Genomic DNA, 22,498 nt, shown 5'->3' with positions numbered 1-22,498 from the left:
CATGATTTTACAATACCATGATTATCGTGATTAGTAACACACAAAATAGCCAGGCACGGTGGCTCACGCCTGTAATCCCAGCACTTTGGGAGGCCGAGGCAGGTGGGTCACGAGGTCAGGAGATCGAGACCAACCTGGCCAACATGATGAAACCCCTTATCTACTAAAAATACAAAATTTAGCCGGGCATGGTGGCAGGTGCCTGTGATCCCAGCTACTCAGGAGGCTGAGGCAGGAGAATCGCTTGAAACCGGAAGGTGGAGGTTGCAGTGAGCTGAGATCGTGCCACTTCAATGCAGCCTGGGTGACAGAGGCTCCGTCTCAAAAAAAAAATAATAATAATGCACAAAATAGAGATTTCCCTGCTACTTAAGCACTAGGCTAAGCTCAACATCTGAATGTTATTGCTTCTGTGAATACCCAGTTTAATTTTCTTTGCAGCAGAACTGAAAAGCTAGGGCCAATTTCAGAATCAAATCTTCAGTTTCTTAGAAGGGCCTCTCATAATACTACAAGAACCAAGTTCTTCTATTACTAAAATGTTGTTTGCAATTATACTAATCCTGCTTAGTAATTCCAAAACCATTGTAAAATACTATGATACATATAATATAAAGTTGAACCAAAATATCACTTAACATTTAATAATTGCAAATATATTTATTAATTTACAGATTAGTTATGTTATATACACAAATATAATTTTAACTATAAAATCCCAACTAGTTACATTTATATTGATCTGTAGAAGCCAATTTAGAGTCTTCTAGTCCCCTAACTTTACCTTCCTTAAATTATACAAAAATAAAATCTGATAGTTTTGATTTCAAGTTAAAGATGAAGAAGTGTTACATTTCATCACTCAGAAATGGAACTTTTACCTGTCTGTACAAAGCCTTTTACATGCTACATTGACACTTAAAGCACCATTAACAAGACTTTAAATGTATAAAATGTTTAATTAAAACCTCCAAAGATTTTCTCTTTAAGATTATGGGGGTTTAACTTTGTTCTAACTAGAATTGGGATGAAACAAGAATTTTGCTTTTTTCTCCTTCAGTCCAACTTTAAAATAGTCCTTTCTGTCCTTCTTATCACCTTCTGATCACTTCTTCCAAGGAGGCTAGTATATGGAAGAACTCTTAATCAAGCTTTCACTCATTTGGTAGTGAGGTTAGAATCCCATGGGGAACAATTTTCCAAAATCCAATGAAAGATGTCTCATTATTTTCAAATACACAGAGGTGCTAGGTTTAAGAAACAGGAAACACAACGTTAAGTCTCGGAAATAAAATGTTTCAGCCTGGTTTTAAAAGAATGCCTGTATGTTGTCAAAAGGCTTTTTTTTTTCAAGGCAAATGACGCCTGCTTTCCAACCGACATTGCTGTTGCTTGAAACTAGCCTCTTTTCATGTTATTAGACCATCCTGTAAATGTGCTCCCTATGATTACCTAAAGTGGAGGTGCGCAAAACACACAGAATCCCAGCACTTTGAGAGGCCGAGGCGGGCGGATCACGAGGTCAGCAGTTCAAGACCAGTCTGGCCAACATAGCAAAACCCCGTCTCTACTAAAAAGACACAAAAAATTAGCCGGGCGTGGTGGTGTGTGCCTGTAATCCCAGCTACTCGGGAGGCTGAGGCAGGAGAATCGCGTGAACCCAGGAGGCGGAGGTTGCAGTGAGCCGAGATCGCGCCACTGCACTCCAAGCTGGGCGACCGAACGAGACTCTGTCTCAAAAAAAAAAGAAAAAAACAAAAAACACACAGAATAAGGGCTCTGCAAAAATTTGACCAGCTTTTATAGTGTTGCATTCTCAATGTGTTTAATTATGAATATATAAACAGTGGAGGCAGTTCTTAGAACCGGATAGAAATAAAATAATGACCAGGTAGATTGTAAACTGAGGTAGTAACCCTGTAAGCACTTCTGATGAAAAATTCATCCCCACACTTAAATAAGTTCAAAACTAAGAGGTCACCTATTCTACTTATGTTTTCCATTACCTGTGACAGGAAGCACACGGAATGAAAGCAGACCACCGAAGGGTTAACAACCCCTCAAGCTAACTTATGTGTACCTTGTAAAGCTAAACAAATAAACCAAACACAAACAGTCAATGCAAAGACTTCAATTCAAAGTAACCTTTGGGCTAAATATATTAAAACTTTCCAGTCATTAATCTATACTTCTATCCTTTCCTGAAAGTAAAGGCCTTGCCATTACTTCTCTCATTATTAAATAGTAGGACACAATAAACCTGGATATTGACTGAAGTTTATATTTTACATTTCAAACGTGAAAATTCAGAACTGCCCATTTCCAATTTTACAGTGGGATCCTGACAGGTTTTAAAAGTGACAGTGCTGAGGCATGATATTCATTAACACTGATTTTCTGTTGAGAACATATACACCAAAACCAAATTGCTCTGAGATGTCTCCTATTTTCTTTCTAGGAAATTTCTAGGCTTTTAAGTTTAAAAAATAAATGATTATGATGTAATTATTACTTTCCAGAGTGTTTTGCAATAACTTCAACCTGTTAAGAGATACAAAGAACTATATTAAACTGGGAACTACAATAACATACACAGAACCCTCTTCAAAGAAATTAAATATATTAGATGTTAAAATTTGGTAGAAAGATGCAGCTTTCCCAAAGTAGTAAAGTACTGCACATATGGGTTTTGTGGCAGTCCTTGGAAATATCCTAGGTAGAACTTAATGTAGAAATAAAAAGGCTACCACATATTTTCAATCCAAGTCATTTTTACAAGAAAAAAAAAAGTGACACAAAATAATGTACTTTAAGTTGGTAGCATACACAAGGTTATTTTTTAGCCTAACATAGACAGGCCAAATCATTGAAATAAAAAAAATATAGAAAAACATAAAAGCCCATTAACTTCTGAATTTTGGGAAAGAAACAAGAAAGAGCCCAAAGTTTTCAGATAGGCACACATAAAATTTAGATTAGAAATGAAAATGGGCTTTAAGCCCTATAAATATTGTTTTCCAAGAAAATAAGTTTTGAAAGTGCAAAATGACAACTCAAAAAGGTCCCCTTTCCACCTCATGCAGGCAAAGGACATTTAAAAGCACATCCAACTAAATCAAAAAAGGGAGGATTAGAAATCACACTAGTTCATCCTTCATTATCAGGGCTGGCTTCAAACCTGAATGTTTCTGAGTGGGATATGTTGCAAAAAAAAAATTAAACTAGATCCAAGTTACATTTCCTCTAAAAAAAAAATGTCAAAGGACAGCTGCCAAGATTTGTTTTTAAAAGACACCTCTCAGGTAAGAGGTAGTGTATGCTAGCTAGGACTACAGGCTGCCAACTCAACATTGCTTGAAAACATTAACTCCTTTGAAGCATGTTCCCTGGAGTCTATTAAACATTCTTTCTCTGTGTTCAAATGTCAAGCAATATCCAATAGCATCTTCTGTTTCTTGAATTCGTTTCTGGAACCTGCATCCATCCCTTGCAAATTCTTCCCATGGTCCTTTGCGATCCTCATCACCACTTATATAATACTCAGTAACTTCTTCAAGGAAGGTTACCTACAAAAACAAAGACTAATTTTAATAACTGTCTAGGATCTTGCAATCAGCATTGAGGTCAATAACCCTTTATGCTACCAATTCTTTCAGAATATTCCCAACTAAGAATAACATATTATTATTAGGAATATTTGGTCCCAGCTATATTTGAAGTTAAAAAAAAAGTTCTGTCACGCCTGTAATCCCAGCATTTTGGGAGGCGGAAGCAGGCGGATCACCTGAGGTCAGGAGTTCAAGACCAGCCTGACCAACACGGTGAAACCCTGTCTCTACTAAAAATACGAAAAAATTAGCCAGGCGTGGTGGCACATGCCTGTAATCCCAGCTACGCAGGAGGCTGAGGTAGGAGAACAGTTTGAACCTGGGAGGTGGAGGTTGCAGTGAGCCAATATCGTGCCACTACACTCTAGCCTGGGCAACAAGAGCAAAACTCTGTCTCAAAAAAAAAAAAAAAGTTCAGATTAGATGGCATTTGGATAAAATAGTGAACAATTGTCACCTAAATATTTCATATAGAGATACATATCTTTCATCTATATATACTTCATTTATCTATATCTGCATAATATACACACACAGTCGTCTGCCCCCCCATCCCCCACCAGCCCTTGGCTTTTGGTGTTAATAAAATGAATCCAGGTAGGGAATTGAATTTTTCATGCTGTTATTAACCCCTGCTATTTTTTAATCCTTAGGGAAATACAGTTCTGTGATATTTTTCCCTCAAAATGACAAGCAAAATATTTCTGAAAATAACCACTATATCCCTGGAAGTCACTGTTTTTATCACTGCATAAAGGCTTTAACAATATTTTTGCTTACTTCTATTCTTTTTCCTTTTAAAAATTTTTTTCACTTTCCAACTTTTAAATCAACATGTAGTACTATTTTTGTATCATTACTTTGGCAATAACAATACAGAAGAGAAAAAGTTACTTAGTAAACAAAGTATAGCAAAATTAGTATTTTTAAAGCTGTGTTACTCTAAGAAACTTTGTAGTTAAGATTTTAAAAACCTTTGTATTCAATATGCTATCACTATATATGAAATTGTGATTCTAATATACATAATGACATGTAATGAGTGACAATCCCTACTCATTACTAATCGCTACTTAATTTCTAATGAAGTTTCTTTCTAAGATACCAAACTCCAAAAGTAAATACTTGCTTTCAAGTATGTTTAATAGTTACATCAGCTAACCCCAATGTGGCCTACTACTTTCGTTCCCTTTACATCAGGCCAAGGGATGCCCCTGAGGACAATTAGCAGGTATGTAACACCTTACTAGTTATTGCATTCTAGTCTTGAATACTACTCATTCATTGTGTCATTAAGATAAATAATAAAAACGTACAGTGTTTACCATATACCAGGCTTTTTTCAAAGAGCTTTACATTTTTATCTCATCTAATCCTCACATTAACCCTATGAGGTATGGACTATTATCATCCCCATTATACCGATAAGAAAACAGAGGTAGAAGGGTTTTTTAGACTCACTGTCCATCATGCTATATACTCCATATATTCCATACACCATTCCCCATATATACCAATGGCAGGTAGTCAAAGGCTGTCAAATAATTATATCATATTCAGACATAATCATTTATAAATTCTGCTTCTAGTTCATAGTCAATAGTATCATCTACTCCATTCATTTCATTTTACTCAACGAGCAAGCTAAAACAAGACATGAGACTGGCCTGAGGTCTCTCAATAAGAGCTAGCATTTAAAGGCAAGGCAATAAATTCTGAGTTTTATTTACTTGTCTCATTTAAATCTTGCAATAACTTGTACAATAGATATTATTATTTTTCCCATCAAGTAAGAGTGAATTGAGGCCATGAGAGTCAAGCAACTTCCCAGGTCTGGCTGCCTTCCAAATCTCTGCGCCTTAACCACTGAGGAGTAGAGAACACAGGGCTCCAGCTGCCAAGTGCTCATTCCATTGCCCCACTTTGTTTCTTACCTATTCATTCTAAATAGGTCATTTTGTCAGGGGCCCCTTAAAAGGACAAAGAGAGATGGCATTTACAAAGTGTGAACTAAAATTTAATTTTTAACATGACTTATTCTGCCCTAAAGGTAAGACGTAAGATTATCACCATTTTGAGACATTTTCTACCCAGGAATAATTTCAAAGTAGTAAGCTGGCCATGTGGAGCCAAGAGATTATGGTACTGTCCATTTGAAACGCCCCAGTGAGGCAGAATCTGAGGTCAATAATAACTCACCCACTAACTTCTCTCTCCAAGTAACGGTATAGAAAACTAAAAAAACGTTCCCTCTACAATAATAGACACCTTTGAGTTTGAGGAAGAGTTCAATTAATAACTTTAGTTGAATCAACTATAAAGAAAAACAAACCAACTCTAAAGACTCCCAAAATAAGGTTAACCTGACAATGTAATGAAAGCGTAAAACGCTGCATGAAGTTTTAAGACTAGCCTGGGAACAGGAAGCAACTAGTCAAGATAAACCAAGTAAGTGGCCATCACTGTTTATTATTAATATTAACCTGTAGCTGACCACTGATAACTAGCATTGCATTCCTAAGAAAAGGCAATACCATTTCCTGTACTGGCTTTGACTTTCAATTAAAACCATGTAATGTCAAAACCACTGAAATTACTATTTAATTTCATGGCCAATTGGACCAGATAAATCTGACTTGCTACTTGATATCATCATCCCTTTGGGTTGTAATGGACAGGAATGAAGACACTCTTGTTATATGCAAACAAAATATTAAGTATTTGCAGACAACATACATTTAAAATCATTTTAAAACTCTATGGCTGTAACAGGACCTTTTCAATCTCTAGAAAAATTAAATCGTGTACACACAAAGTTTAATAGTCCGTTAAAAAGTGTGAAAAGTTGCTTGTAAGGAAACAGTCCAGAACTACCAACCCAAATAAAAATGGCACTTTCCTGCTAACGTCTACACACTGGTATGTTCGTTTTGGACAGCAACAATGTGCATTGGGGTGGGGGGTGAGGGACAGGAGGAGAAGGGTCATTTACATATTTCTCAATCCAAGTATATGAATTTAGAGGCCTTCCTCAAAAATACATGCACTCCTAAGCCTCCAAAGTCATGCTGCTATATTTAAGCATATAAAAACAGTCAGAACATATCAGGCATGTTAAAAGACAAGAAACAAACCTTTTTTCTTTTGACATGTGTGTGTCTTCCTCCAGAAAGAACGTCACGCTGTACCGAGTCTGGACATTCACTTTCTTGGCTCCCCAACAGCTGCACCTTACAAGAAAGTAAGGTGTGACACTCAGAAATGGCCACAATGGACTCAGATGGGGTCTTTGAGTCACGACAGCCTTTCCCATTTTCCCCTGATGTTTGAAAAGGAGCCTTAAAATTTAAAGGGTTGTAGGGGTCATCAGAATTACAGAAAGAGTTCCACAGTTTGAGACTCTCTGCTTCATCTGCACTAGATTCCCAGTCATCTTCCTCCCCAGAACTATGCTCAGGGGTCTCAGGAAGGCTTCCAGACTGGGAGGAATTCTCTAGATCAGACTTGCCAGACAAATCCTTCTCTGAATCAGAAGGCTCTTCAGGAACAATTCTGGCAGCAGTCTGAATTGTTGCTGTAAAGTTCTGGGGATTATAAGGATCTACACTGCAGAAAGAGTTCCAAAGGTGAAGCCCTTCAGGGTCTTGTTCAAGGTCTGAGTCTGACAGTGAGCTATCACTATCAAAACCATCATCCTCAGCTTCCTCATCCCAATCCTCACCTTCTGGATCAGAACTTGTTTCCAGGTCACTGGATGCACCTCCCAAAATATAATCTATCAGTTTGTTACTACAAGCTGGTCTGGCAGAAATGGGAAGGTCATCTTCTAGGTATGAGTAATCAACTACACTTATTCGGCCCTCTCCAGGCTCCTTTTCCATAGGTATCTCACTAGATGGACAGCCCTCAGAAGGGCTCTCTTCTTCCAAAGCAAGTGGAACCTCTGTAGTTAATAATTCTATTTTTTCTTCAGTGGATTCCTGGGTGTTTCCAGGAATGCCTCCAGCAGCAGGAACAAACTGTGTTGGGTTATCTCTGCAGTGTTTCGGATCCATCCGGAGAAGGCTGTGTTCCTCCTCCAGGCTGTGGTAGCCATTATCCTGGTCAGGGGTGGGTAACTCTTGCCCCTTGCTAGCCTGTTGAAGGAATTCCAGCCGTTTCATGCGAAGATGGTGAATTTCTGGTAGGCCTTCCGTAGAAAGAGGTGGACATCCCTGCCACGAGGCCGGAGTGAGTTCTGCACTCAGCGGCTGGGGATGACAATGGTCCTCTCTCAGGCAGCTGCTCTCTGGGGTTAGTGTCTGGAAGCCGACTACCTCGCTATTTCCATCACTGTTCTGATAGCTGACTTCTAGCCTAGGAAAGCAGTCCAGGTAGGAAGGGTTCAGCAAATAGGATACCACACTGAAATTGTCTATGCGTTGAATGTTTAGAGGCCCAGAGGGCGAAGAGCCAAGTTCCCGGTTAGAGTACAGACGGGATTGAAGGCTACTGGGCAACAGCTCCACTCCCCACAGCTGCTGCTCTAAGAGAAAAGCCTGTGCTGCAGGGTCCAAAGCACTTCCCTTGGCCTTAAGCTCCAATTTTAGGTCTGGGGGCGAGTATTGCCAGTGGATCCCCTCCTCTAGCCAATCAAGGGGACTGGTGGCCGAGGGGTCTGAGGAGTCGAGCTGCAGCGAACTCAAAGATTTCTGCGCTGTGGGGGCGGCTGGTTTCTCCCGTCCCTTCAGGGCTCTCAGGGCGCTGTAGACTCCAGCAAAATCTAGCCATCTGGTCGGAAACATTCCACCGAAAAGTTGGCTCCAAATTAGCACCTTCTGAAGCAATCCGGGGAGCGGCGCAAGGAGCTGGGAGAGCAGTTTCGTCCAGTAACTGACCCGAGTCTCGGGCTGGGCAGAGGAAAGCAGTGTGGGGTTCCCGGAGTTTTCCGGGCCAAGAGGCGTCGGGAACTTAGAAGAGCCTGCTTGCGATCGCCGAGGGAAAAAGGGTGGCCAGAACCGGAAGCCCGCCCGAGGGCCAAGCCGTTTCCGCGATCCGCCTGTCCCCGGCTCCATCTCCTTTTTCTTGACAGTCTCTCAGATAGGGCCGCGGCGCTCAGCGGCTGGAGGTCGACGGGATTCGGAGGAAGCCTACAGAGTCTCGGCCTTGCCCAGCGGTGGCGTCGCTGCTCCAGGCCGATCTTCGAGCCAGCAGAAAAGCCACAGAGGGCAGCGAATGCGGCAGCGGGCGGCAGAACACAGGGAAGAACAGCCGGCGCAATAGGCGGCGACTGATGCGACTTCCATCCTGGCGGGGAAGGAGGTTCCCTAGTCGGCTCGACGCTTCAACACCATGGATAGGAGTCCCCCCACGGCCTCGGCGATGGTTTTCCGACTGACAGAGGGTTGAAAAGCCCCTGAGCAACGCGATACCGGAAGGACTGAGTAGGCCGGCTGGTGCGGTGGAAGCGAAGCCCAAAATGGCCGCAGGGCCCGCGCGCCGGCAGGACACCCCCCTAGACGCCGGAAGAGACGCAGGACTGTTGGGCGTCTACGCCGCTAGCGCCGCGCCGCCCAACGTCACTCGCAAAATCCCCGGGGGGCGGGCCTTTCCGCCCACTTCCGTGTGGCCGCCGATTGGTTTTGCCAGATTTCCCTGTCGGCTTCCTTACTCGAGGTAGAGCCGCAAGGCAGCGTGAGGTTGCATCAGCCGGGGGGGGGGGGGGGGGGGGGGGGGCGGGGGGAATGCACGCATGCGCAGTCGTTTCTGTGTGGTCTCCTAGGAGACCGCCCCAACAGCCCTCTAGGTTAAAGGTCTTGGGGAGGGAAGGGGTTTTCAAAATAACCCGAGAATTTCCCGGAGGCGTTTTGATGGCCTAATACACACTGACGTGTGTACAGTCATCCCCTCTCATGAAATGGGGATTAGTTCCAGGACCCCGTAGACACCAGAATCCGCAGACGGTCAAGTCCCTTATGTAAAATGGTATAGTGTTTGCATATAACCTGCATACACCTTCCCAGATATTTAAACCATCCCCTAGATTAAGTATAATACCTAATACAATGCAAGTGCTATGGAACTAGTTGTTATACTGTATTTATTTGTATTATGTTTTATTGTCTTTATTTTTCCCGAATATTTTCAATCCATGGAAGGTTGAATGCCCCGCGGGCCAACTGTAGGGTTATCGTAGTCTTAGATTTTTATTATTTATTTATTTGAGACAGGGTCTAGCTCTGTCGCCCAGGCTGGAGTGCAGTAGTGCGATCTCGGCTCACTGCAGCCTCAACCTCCTGGGCTCCAGTGAGCCTCCCACCTCAGCCTCCGGAGGAGCTGGGACTACAGGCTCGCACCACCACGCCCAGCTAATTTTTTTTTTTTTTTTTTGAGACGGATTCCCACTCTGTCGCCAGGCTGGAGTGCAGTGGCGCAATCTCGGCTCACTGCAACCTCCGCCTCCCGGGTTCAAGCGATTCTCCTGCCCCAGCCTCCCTAGTAGCTGGTACTACAGGCCTGTGCCACCACGCCCAGTTAATTTTTTGTATTTTTAGTAGAGACAGGGTTTCACCATGTTGGCTAGGATGGTCTCGATCTCCTGACCTTGTGATCCGCCCGCCTCAGCCTCCCAAAGTGCTGGGATTACAGGCGTGAGCCACCGTGCTCGGCCAATTTTTGCATATTTTTATAGAGACAGGGTTTCGTCGTGTTGCCCAGGTTGGTTTCAAACTCAGCTCAAGTGATCTGCCCGCCTCGGCCTCCTAAAGTGCTGGGGTTACAGGCGTGAGCCACCGCGCCCAGCCTGACAGATATTTCAGGGTTCTCCTATTGTTCAGTACTATGTAGACCATCAACCTGAGATCTTATGTAAAAGTTGGGCAGTGCTGCGTACATACATGTCTGGTGTGGGGCAAACTAAACTCACAGAGAAGCAGCTCAGTCCCCAGAACTATTTACTCTCTTTTATGCTTCCAAGCAGGCAACATATTCAATTCATATTTATTAATACTTCCTTAGCAACCAGAACCACAGAATACAACAGCCAAAAAGGAAACATGGACCACTATCCTTTGAAAAAAAAAAAATGGCTGGTAATTTTAATTGCTGTGTTTGATTATCTCTTGTGAGTTTGGTCTTAGTTCATTTCTTTATTTCTGCTAAAACTCTGTAATAGATACCCCTGAAGTCAAGTACCAATTACAGAAGGAGGGTGGCAGTTATGAACACTAGGGACAGCAGAAAAATCTTTAGGGAGCTGGGAGACCAGCAGCTCCTCCTGCCTTACTGGGCCTGTTCAAGGAACAACCACTTCTTTTTTTCTTTTTTGAGACGAGTTTCGCTCTGTTGCCCAGGATATAGTGCAGTGGTGTGATCTCTGCTCACTGCAACCTCCGCCTTCCTGGGTTCAAACTATTATCCTGCCTCAGCCTCCCTAGTAGCTAGGACTACAGGCACATGCCACCAAGCCCGGCTAATTTTTGTATTTTTAGTAGAGACGGAGTTTCACCATGTTAGCCAGGATGGTCTCAATCTCCTGACCTTGTGATCTGCCCGCCTCAGCCTCCCAAAGTGTTGGGATTACAGGCGTGAGCCACCACGTTCGGCACAACCACTTCTTTCTAGGAAGCCAAGAGGACCTCAGTTTCTGTTGTTTACCCTGTATTATTATCCATACCTCTGGAAAATCTCAATCCTATGAACTTCAGAAAAATGTATTAATAATAGAGGTCAGTTTCATAATACAGATCCAAGTAGGCAAATTTGTTACCAGAAGCCTGTTTCTTGTAAAGTGAGGCTAGTAATTCCTCTTTCAATGGATTGGTAAGAAAACTAAGTTTTCTCAGTGCCTAGCCTAGACAGAGTAGGAGCACAAAGATTAGCTAATATTCTTGTGTGGTTCTGCTTTACAGTCTTCAGTTGTTTCCTCATTGCCTGCAGAATAAAGGCTCTATTCAGCCTGCCCTCCCACTGTACTCTTCCAGCCTCCTCTGTCACTTGTCTTCATGCATGTTATATTCTAGGAACATTGGACTTACCTGTACTCCTTGCTTCCTGCCTTTACTCATGCTGTTTCTCAGCCAAGAAAAGCTTCACCTTTCCTGTTACATACCTACTCATCCTTCAAGATCCAATTCAAATGTCAGCTTCTCCTTGAAGCCTTCATTGACCTTTCCAGCCAGAATTAATGGATCCCTCACGGTACTTATATTATTCCGCTCTATTAGAGCACTTAACACATTGCATTACATATACCTGTAAGTGTTCTCTCTTGCTGGTCCCTGAACTCCTTGAGGGCTGTATCCAACTATCTAGAAAAGTGGTTCCCAAAGTATGGTCTGGGCACCCCTGGGGATCCTCCTTTGAAACCCTTTCAGAGGGTCCTTAAGGCCAAAAATATTTCCATGATAATTCTCAGCTTTTTTAACTCTCATTTTCTCATGTATGTACAGTGAAGTCTTCTGGAAGATACATGGTGTGTGAACTGTCAACAGAATGAATGCAAAAGCAGATAGATACGAGATTCTAGCTGTTTTATATTAAGCCAGATACTAAAGACATTTGGAAAAAATGTAAGACAATGCCACTTTTCTCACTAAGCTTTTTATGTTTTGAAAAATAATTGAACATTACTAGCCTGGGCAACATGGCAAAACCCTGTTTCTACAAAACATACAAAAATTAGCCAGGCATGACAGTGCACGCCTGTGGTCCCAGCTACTCAGGAGGCTGAGATGGAAGGATTGCTCAAGCCTGGGAGGCAGAGGTTGCAGTGAGCCAAGATTGTGCCACTGCACTCCATCCTGGGCAACAGAGTGAGATCCTGCCTCAGAAAAAAAAAATTAACATGTAATTGGTTATTTTTAAATGAATTTTAAAATTTTATTGTATTTTTCATTAAAGACAGAGTTTCATATGTTGCCCAGGCTGGAGTGCAGTGGGTATTCACAGGGGCAATCACAGCACACTATGGCCTTGAACTCCTGGGCTCAAGCAATCCTCCTGCTTCAGCCTCCCAAGTAGCTGGAACTACAGGTGCACACCACCACACCCAGCCTAAATGAACATTTTTCAGTTCCTCGGTCTTGAATTCATAAATAGGAAATATTGATAGCTATAAACCACATAAAGGCATAAAGATAGTTATTTGGGGTCCTTAGTAATTTTTTTTTGAGACAAGATCTTGCTGTATTGCCCAGGCTGGAGTGCAGTGGTGCAGTCACGGCTCACTGCACCCTTGATCTCCCAGGCTTAAGCAATCCTCCCACCTCAGCCTCCCAAGTTGTTGGCATAGCAGGTGTGTACCACCACACCTGTTGTTTTTTTTTTTTTTTTTCATTTTATTATTACATTTTTGAGATGGAGTCTTGCTCTGTTGCCTATGCTGGAGTGCAGTGGTGTAATCTCAGCTCACTGCAACCTCCACCTCCCAGGTTCAAGCGATTCTTCTGCCTCAGCCTCCCAAGTAGCTGGGATTACAGGCACCCACCACCATGCCCGGCCAATTTTTATATTTTTTTAGTGGAGACTGTTTCACCAGGTTGCCCAAGTTGGGATTTTTTTTCTTTTTAGTAGAGATGAGGTTTTGCCATGTGGCCCAGGCTGGTCTCAAACTCCTGAGCTCAAGCAATTTGCCTGCCTCAGCCTCCCAAAGTGCAGGGATTACAGACATGAGCCAGCACACCTGGCTGGGGCCCTCAATAATTTTTAAGAGTATAAACTTTTTCCTGAGGCCAAAAAGTTTAAGAACCACTGAGGTAGTATGTTGACTGGTACATAATAGGCACCCAATAAATGTTTGTTGAATGAATGGAAGAGTAATAATACTTTAAAATAATGTCGTCTTCCTTAAGACCAAGCCTCTTGCATTCCACTCTCAACTTTGTCACTGACTGACACCACACACCCCTGAAAACAATTTCTTAAAACTTTCTTGAATGGAACTCCCCTTCCCCATGTAGTCATTGGATATATAATTTTTATTCTTCCTTATGTTAGAAGTTCTAAAGAGGGAAAATGCAATCATAAAGTATTTGGGCTAGGCATGGTGGCTCACGCCTGTAATCCTAGCACTTGGGAGGTGGGTCAATTGCTTGAGCCCAAGAGTTCAAGACCAGCCTGAGCAACATATGGCAAAACCCCATCTCTACAAAAAATTTGCCAGGTGTGGTGGTGTGCATCTGTGTTCCCAGCCACTCAGGAGGTTGAGGTGGGAGGATCACTTGAGCCCAGGAGGTTGAGGCTGCAGTGAGCTGAGAACATGCCACCACACTCCAGTCTGGGTGACAGACTGAGACCCTGTCTTGAAAGAAAAAGGGATGGAAGGAAAGAAAAGAAGAAAGAGGGAGGGAGGGAAGGAAGGAAGGAAACAAAGAGAAAAAAGGAAAGAAAAGGAAGGAAAGGAAAGGAAAAGAAAAGAAAGGAAGAAAGAATGGGAGGAAGGGAGGGAATGGAAGGAAGGGAGGGAATGGAAGGAAGGAAAGAAGGGAGGGAGGGAGGGAAAGAAAGAAGGAAAGAAAAGGAAGAAGGAAAGGAAACGAAGGGAGGGAGGGAGAGAGGGAAAGAAAGAAAAAAGGGAAGAAGGAAAAAGGAAGGAAGAAGAAAGGGAGGGAGGGAGGGAAAAGGAAGGAAGGAAGAAAGGAAAGAAGAAAAGGAAGAATGGAAGAAGGGGGAGGAGAGGGAAGGGGAGAGGAGGGGGATGGGAGTGTGGGGGGAGGGGAGAGAGAAGGAAGGAAGGGAGGGAAAAGAAAGAAAGAACCTGAGCAACAGTCTACAAAAGTTTATGGAAAAAAAAGTTTAAAAAATTAAAATATTTGAGAGCTGCCTCTGAGAATATGTGACTTTGCCTTGTTCGTCTCAGCTGGAAAAGTGTGACTCAGCCTTCCCAAGCCTGCTAGAGGGCAGAGGGAGGCCAGGTCTGTACACAGAGATAACATGTTGCCAAGGCCGTGTGCAAGCTGGTGAAGACAAAAAGTCCTTCCATTGGCAAGCTGACTGGCACTTTGGCCGGAGAAAATTAAAACCTCAGTTAATTCTGTTTATTTTAAAAGACTTTGCCAGACTGAGGTAAAGGGTATATGGCTCTTGATTTTTTCGGAGTCACCACCAGCTCCAAAATCTGATATCCCAGTATCTCCCACTCTGGCTGCCGCCTCCTACCAATCCACACTGCCCTGATATCCCTATTCAGCTGCTGGTTAACTCCTCAGAGACCACAAACCATTGCTCTTACCACTTTTTGTGATCCATCACACTCTTCATTTCCCTCCTTACTCAGCATGAATTTCCATGATCCAGTATTAAAACTACCCCCTTGCCCTTCTACTCCCTGGCAAAACTCCAACCCTAGTTAAACCCAACTACTCACGCATTCTGCGCCTGCACCCTTGCAGCTAATCATTGCTTAAGAAGATCGCTCAGACATGCTGAGTGACTCACTTCATACTTGTGATCACAATCTCATTGACGCCAGGCACTCCCACCACAGTTCCCTAGAAGCTTTGCTTCTCCTACACTCTGAGACTGTCTCACAATACTTCTTTCTTCAAATTTCCAGCATTTCCCATAAACACACATTCTCAGTTTATGATCACACTCATACTTCAAGAAAAAACAGATACAACTGGACATAAATCACCTCATCTTTCCCTGAACAAATCCACCGGCATCTGGACCCACATAATCTGCCTTCAATCCTGCCACAACCCAAGAAACCTCCTGGATGCCATCCCTCCATTTTCACTTAAGGAATTCTGACCTCTCTTATCCCTTCTCCCTAGTAACATACACGTTTCTCTCACTAATAGATCATTCACATTTACATAACTTAATATCAGCTATATTAAAAATAAAAAGACCACCCAGCATGGTGGCTTACGCCTGTAATCCCTACACTTTGCAGGGCCAAGGCAGGGGGCTTGAGCCAAGGCTTGAGCCCAAGTGTTCAAGACCAGCCTGGACGACATAGCAAGACCTTGTCTCTACAAAAATTTAAAAAATTCGCTGGGCGTGGTGGCTCACACCTGTAGTCCCAGCTACTCAGGAGGTTGAGGTGGGAGGACTGCTGCTTGAGCCAACGAGGTTAGGGCTGCAGTGAGCCAAGAACACACCACCACCCTGCAGCCTGGGTGACAGAGCAAGACTCTGTCTCAAAAAAAAGTAAATAATAAAAAAAAGCCTTCCCTAGATACACACCCCTCCAAGCTTCTGCACCACCAGAGTGAAACCTCTCGAGAGTTGTTAGTGCTTATGGTCTCCACTTTCTCTTCACCTATACTCTCCCCAGCCTACACCAATGTGGCTTTCACCCCCACCACTCATTCAGGCAGCTCTTATCAAGGTCACCAAGAACACTTTGCTATGTTCACTCCTCTTGACTGTTAGGGGTTGAACTGTGTCCCCCAAAAGATAAAGTCCTAAAGATAAAGTACTAAAGTCCCCTTAGTACCTGTGAATGTGATCTTATTTGGAAATAGGTTCTTTGCAGATGATCAAGTTAAGATGAGGTCATTATGGTGGGCTCTAATCCAAGATGACAGCGTCCTTATAAAAAGAGGAGATTTGGACACAGACATGTGCATGCACAGGGAGAGAATGCCACGGCAATGTGAAGGCAGAGACTGGGTTGATGCATATATAAGCCAAGGAATGCCAGATTGCCAGCAATCCTCCAGAAGCCAGGAGAGAAACATGGAACAGACTCTCTCACAGCCCTCACAAGGAATCAACCTTGCAGACACCTTGATTTTGGACTTCCAACCTCCAGAAATACATTGCTGTTTAAGCTGTGTTATGGCAGCCCCAGGACACTGATCATACTTTCCTTTAGGTTGCCAGGACACCACTGATCTGCTCCTCCTCCTCCTCTAAATGTTGGCCTCAATCCACCCACATGCCTCTCTAACCTGGGTGATCTCATCTCATTCCATGGAATTAAACGCCATCTGAATGCTGATGACTTCCATATCTAAACTTCCAGACTGACTTCCCTTGGGCTTCAGATTCCATTCTATTATTTCTCTACTTAGATTTCTATCACACATCTCAAACTTATCACAATCAGTAGTCTTGATTCAGCTCTACTGAACCTACCTCCCCACTCCCAGTAATTCCTCCAGAGGACTCTTTGCCTACATTCTGAGGCTCCACACTGAGGAGTCAACCTCAACTCCCTTTTCCCTCGATTCCATATGCAGTCCATCAGCAAGTCCTGTCAGCTCTACCTTCAAAATATATCCAGAATTTGACCACTTTTACCATCCCCAAGCCACCATCATTTCCCTCCTGGACTACAATAGCCTCCTCTTCTGCTTCCATTCTTGCTTCGAACAGCAGCCAGAAGAATGATCTCTTAAAACATAAATTAGACATTACCGTTTCTTTTTCAGTTTTTTGTTTTTTTTTTTTTTAGATAAGAGTCTCTCTCTGTTGCCCAGGCTAGAGTGCAGTGGTGCCATCTTAACTTACTGCAACCTCCACTTCCTGGGTTCAAGTGATCCTCCTGCCTCAGCTTCCTGAGTAGCTGGGATTACAGGCGTTCACCACCACACCTGGCTAATTTTTGTATTTTTAGTAGAGTTGGGGTTTCACTACGTTGGCCAGGCTGGTCTCGAACTCCTGACCTCAGATGATCCACCCGCCTTGGCCTCCCAAAGTGCTGAGATTACAGCCATGGGCCACCGTGCCCGGCCCCTGCAGTTCCCTTTCTGAAAATCCCGTCACCCTAAGAATAAAACCTGAAGCTCTGATTGATTTTAACACTCAGATCAGATATCCTCTCTGAAGCCCACTCTGCCTGCCCCACCCCTTCTTATGCCACCTTGTCCGTATCACACTGCACTGTATTTATTTCCATGCCTGAAGACTGAGTTCCTTGAAGACAGGATCCACACCTTTGTTATCTGAGTAGCCACAGTACCGGACACCTCACCTCACCCAGAGTAAGCCATTAGTGTTGTTTGTTGACACTTTAGACAAGTCCCAGCCACCAGAAAATTCTCTCCCAATTTAAAATGCTGCCTCAGTTTTTCACCTTTCAAATCCCGTCTAATCTTTGCTCCCCAAATCTCGGCAAGCTGGGCTGCTTCATTTTTGTCACCTCTCTTTGAACTCAGAAGTCTGGGCCCCCGGGCTGCTTTTGTTTCTTTTCTCCTTGGGCAACCTCTCTCTCTCATTCCCCACCTCTCTCATTCCCATTCCCTCAGGAGGGTTCAGATTTCTACCTCATTTGGCCACGAAATTTCCTTCACTAAGACTCTTGGCAGATTCAAGTACTAACCTTTAAAAAGTCCATAGGGACTTGCCCAGAACTGCAGTGACACCTCAAGACCACTTAGAAATAAAGCAGTAACACTTCCTACTGTTTACTACTGAAAAATCCCTGGAAGCCCCCACAGAATTCCCCAGTATGAAACATGACTCCCCACTGGAGAGTTCTGAAGACTTCTGGGTACAATGCTTGAACAAGGGTCACTTCACTTCCATCCTGCACTTGGGGGATTCACTTCTGGGCTATGGTTATGCTGTAGTGGCTTGATAGTTTTGAAGCATCTCAAGTTTCAGTTTTTTCTCCTATAAAATGGAGTTGGTCAAATATTACTAGGTAGTAAACTTCTTTTTTTTTTTTTTTTAAGACAGTTTCGCTCTTTTTGCCCAGGATGGAGTGCAATGGCGCAATCTCAGCTCACTGCAACCTCCGCCTCCCGGGTTCGAGCGATTCTCCTGCCTCAGCCTCCCAAGTAGGTGGGATTACAGGTGCCCGCCACCACACCCAGCTAATTTTTTGTATTTTTAGTAGAGATGGGGTTTCCCTGTGTTAGCCAGGATGGTCTCGATCTCCTGACTTCGTGATCTGCCTGCCTCGGCCTCCCAAAGTGCTGGGATTACAGGCGTGAGCCACTGTGCCCGGCCCTGGTAGTGAACTTCTTAAATGCAGAGAACTGTCTTAATTTACCCTGGTAAGCCCCAATCCAGTACCTAGAGTACAGGGCCCAGGATGCATTCAATACAATGTATTTTTTTATGAATGGAGGCATGCCACTAGGTAGCACTGGTAAGAACTGTAAATGTTTGTTGCAGAATTCATGAATGAGCCATACTTACTGTCCAGGGCAGTGGTAATGGAAGATGATAGATATCATGTATAAAAAGCACCCGAAATACCAATTAGACCAACTTAAGGGATTGTATTAAACATTGCCTAGGAGGGGTTGCACAAGGTTTGGAGTGCAACAAACCTGGGTTCAAACTCCAAGACTTATTGGCTGTGTGCCCTTAGGCAAGTTACTTCATCCCTCTGAGCTTCAGTTTCTTCATCTGTAAAATGGGTAATGGTACACACCTGATCAAGTTGTGAGGATAGATTTAGCTGACAAATGTAAAAATGGTCAGTGCAGTGCACTAGTGCATATAAAAGTTACCATGTGGTGGTATAAAAAACCACTATTATTATTTTCATCTCATACATCAGATGTTTCAATGTAAACATGTGAACATCAACCAATGTTTTTTTGTTGTTGTTGTTGTTTTTTGAGACGGAGTTTCACTCTTGTTGCCCAGGTTGGAGTGCAATGGCACAATCTCGACTCACTGCAACCTCCACCTCCCTGGTTCAAGTGATTCTCCTGCCTCAGCCTCCTGAGTAGCTGAGGTTACAGGCGCATGCCACCATGCCTGGCTAATTTTTGTATTTTTAGTAGAGACGGGGTTTCACTATGTTGGTCAGGTTAGTCTCGAACTCCTGACCTCAGGTGATTCACCCAACTTGGCCTCCCAAAGTGTTGAGATTACAGGGATGAGCCACTCTGCCCAGCCAAACATCAACCAATCTTTAAAATGATAGTTTCAGCTGGGTGCGGTGGTTCACACCTGTAATCCCAACACTTTGGGAGGACAAGGTGAGAGGGTTGCTTGGACTCAGGAATTCAAGACCAGCCTGCGCAATGTAGCAAGACCTTGTCTCTACTAAAAATTACTTTTAAAAATTATGGGAGGCTGAGGCGGGTAGATCACTTGAGCCCAGGAGTTCAAGACCAGCCTGGGAAACATAGCAAAACCCTGTCTCTACAAAGAATAAAAAAAAATTAGCCAGACATGGTGGTGTGCACCTGTGGTCCCAGCTACTGGGAAGGCTGAGGTGGGAGGATGGATGGAGTCCGGGAGGTGGAGGTTGCAGTGAGCCTAGATCTCACCACTGCACTCCAAGCCTGGGCGACTGAGAGAGACCCTGTGTCAAAAAAATAAATAAAATTATAGTTTCATTTTGTTCTCAAATGTCATTTATTAGAAAATACAATTCCCGAGAAAGGAGATACAAGGGATTCTGGGAAGTGGGAAGTAAACAGTACACAGATCTCTTTAAATCAGGAGCATATAGGTCATAATAAAATGAGCTACAGGCACAAAGCCAGTAACACATTTATGGTCCGTTCATCTGGAAAAGTTTCACCGCCCACTCCCCACTCCTCTTCCCCCTCCTGGAAGCAGCCAGCTTTATCCTTGGCATTTTAATTTTAGAGAAAATTTAAACTTCCATGCTGCCCTGTGGCTTCGGTCAATGGAGCTTCTTTCTCCAGTTATGGAATGAGTCAGCAAAACGGGGAGTTTCTGATCCTTGGAATTAGGGAGGGACAGTTTACAGAATGTCCTCATTTCACTCTTTTCCCAATCATGGGAAATATCCAGCCAATTCTGGTTTTAAAGATTCATATCAAATTCAAAGTCCCTCCCTCCTTTTGGCGAGGAAGACAACCCTTTGGAGTGAAACACAAAAGAGCAAATGTAAAATCCATCTGGGGCGGGGCATGGTGGCTCACGCCTGTAATCCCAGCACTTTGGGAGGCCAAGGCAGGCAGATCACGAGGTCAAGAGATCGAGACCATCCTGGCCAACATGGTGAAACCCCGTCTCTACTAAAAATACAAAAATTAGCTTGGCGTGGTGGCACATGCCTGTAATCCCAGCTACTCGGGAGGCTGAGGTAGGAGAATCGCTTGAACCCGGGAGGCAGAGTTTGCAGTGAGTCGAGATCATGCCACTACACTCCAGCCTGGCGACAGGGCGAGACTCCGTCTCCAAAAAAAAAAAAAAAAAAAAAAAAAAAAAAATCCATCTGGTAGGGAATAAAGAATATGAAGAGATAAGGGAGTCAGTCTCAGTCTCTCCCTTCGGGCTCCTGAGCTTAGCTCCAGGGGAATAATCACCACTCCAATCCAGCCTCCTACTGACCAAAGAAAAATCATGAGGCAAAAAACAACACTTTTGATGGAATCCCCCACCCCATGCCCCTTTCCTTCAGATAGGGCATCCCTTTGGCTCCAGACTAAATAGGTTTATGGCCCCACAGAATGAGGAAAAGTCTTATAAAAAGGGTGACAGAAATGGAGTTTGGGAGGGAAGCAGCACAGCAGAAAGAAGTGGGGAGTGATGGATGGGGAATGCTTTCCAGAGGCTACCTAGCAAGCAGTCAGTAGCATCTGCAGCCTAGGGACCTCTTCCCAGGGCCAAGATGCTCTTGGGTGAAACTACATCTAAGGACTGAGTCACTATTTTGTCCCACCAGAGACAAATGAAGGGAGAGACCTATGGGGAAGCACCCCCAGCATATTCATAGAGACCAGCTGACCCCCAGAAGGGCCAGGAGAATGGAGGGGCAAGGGGTAGAAAATGGTATTCAGGGCAAGTCCTAATAAAGTAGGGAAGACAAGAGGAAAAGTCCCCCCAAAAGAGCATGGGTCCCTGAATACGGGTCCTTGGCAGAACCCCAATACGGAAGGCCCTTCCTTACACATGTAGGTATCACAGCGCTCTCCTTTGGAGGCAAAATCAGAAAGGCCCAGTGGTGCAAGCCTCAGTCCAGCACAGGCAGCCCTCCCCAACCCTCCCCAACCTGTCCTTAGAGAGGGCTCTGGCCGAGGACCCACTGGGCCCCTCCCCAAATAGTTCCTATAGCTAGAAAACGAAACAACAACAACAACAACCAAAAAACCCTAGGGAAAAGTCCAATAAGAACCTTAATCATACAAAAAGTCCAAATAGTCTTCCTCTCTTGCCTTCTGGGGCATAGGTACGTCCCTTCTCGCAAGGCTTCCTGTCCCAGTTAGGACAACATCACTATTTCATTTTTTAAAAATAAAAATTAAGATATCCACCCACCCACCCCCAAAATGCTACTTCATACAGCCCACCCCACACACTCCCCAAACCAAGCATTGCTCCCTTGACACAAGGTAAACTTAAAACTTTGCTGCAACCTCACAGCCTCCAAGGGGCTGCTCATCACAACCAACCCAAGTTCAGTCTCCAGAGGAGGAGACAGCAGAGCATGTCTTACTCTCCCTGCCTCCTACCACAGAGGCCAGAATCACCTGGACCGAGCTGGAGGCCTGCCCAGGGCCCTGGCCCTTCACAAGGAGGAGTCTCACAGGGGAGAGTCCTCTCCCCCAGCTCCTGCCACCAGCCTGGGATGCTGGGTGGTGGCTCTGCTGGGCTCACAAGGTGCCATGACTTCGAGATCCCAGGGCGAACCAGCCGGTCTTCTCCTGAGCCAGGTCCAGCTCTCGCAGGCGGATGTTCACCTCACCGAGCAGGACGTTCTCCCAGAATCCCTGCTCACTCAGCACGCTCAGCTGGAGCTCCCGCTGCTGCAGGTCTCCCTTGGGGATCCCATCATATACCAACTGCAAACATAGAGATGGGTGAGGGAAGTGGTGAGAGAAGGAACAAGAAGAATCCAGAGGGAACCCGAGAAGGAGATGGTAAAGTCTGTTGGGGGTTGATCCAGCTGAAGCTAGCACTCACCCTGCAGAGTCCCAGGTAATACAGAAGGCACGCAAGGTACACAGACTCCAAGGGAAGTGTTAATGAACTCTGTTCTTTGCTCAGAGTTCAAGCAGGTGAGGGCTTTGTACTGGGGC

At 44.3% G+C, this 22,498-nt stretch overlaps 2 protein-coding genes across 5 annotated transcripts in view; both read right to left on the bottom strand.

The window, feature by feature from the left end:
- Positions 1–634: 634 nt before the first annotated feature.
- PPP1R15B (protein phosphatase 1 regulatory subunit 15B) lies at positions 635–9,307 on the bottom strand. The gene is made up of 2 exons (XM_003822966.5): positions 6,743–9,307; positions 635–3,566 (listed from the first exon to the last, which is right to left on the bottom strand). Exons 1-2 carry the CDS (start codon positions 8,660–8,662, stop codon positions 3,345–3,347), a joined length of 2,142 nt encoding a protein of 713 aa, XP_003823014.1. The 5' UTR covers positions 8,663–9,307; the 3' UTR covers positions 635–3,344.
- Positions 9,308–13,776: 4,469 nt separating this feature from the next.
- PIK3C2B (phosphatidylinositol-4-phosphate 3-kinase catalytic subunit type 2 beta) overlaps positions 13,777–22,498 on the bottom strand; it is a 78,358-nt gene continuing 69,636 nt past the window's right edge. For 3 of the 4 annotated variants that reach the window (XM_055109324.2, XM_063597701.1, XM_034944394.3), the window contains one exon: positions 21,753–22,261. In XM_055109324.2, the coding sequence (XP_054965299.1) occupies positions 22,073–22,261 (189 nt within the window). In that variant the 3' untranslated portion in view covers positions 21,753–22,072. Of the gene's footprint in view, positions 22,262–22,498 lie in introns of all 4 variants that reach the window. The other variant, XM_008976576.4, reaches the window with a different exon arrangement.

The sequence above is a fragment of the Pan paniscus genome, chromosome 1 (assembly GCF_029289425.2).
Source record: "Pan paniscus chromosome 1, NHGRI_mPanPan1-v2.0_pri, whole genome shotgun sequence".
Lineage (NCBI taxonomy): Eukaryota > Metazoa > Chordata > Mammalia > Primates > Hominidae > Pan > Pan paniscus.
The sequence above is the reverse complement of the archived record's forward strand: the minus strand, read 5'-3'. Positions and strand labels throughout refer to the sequence as shown.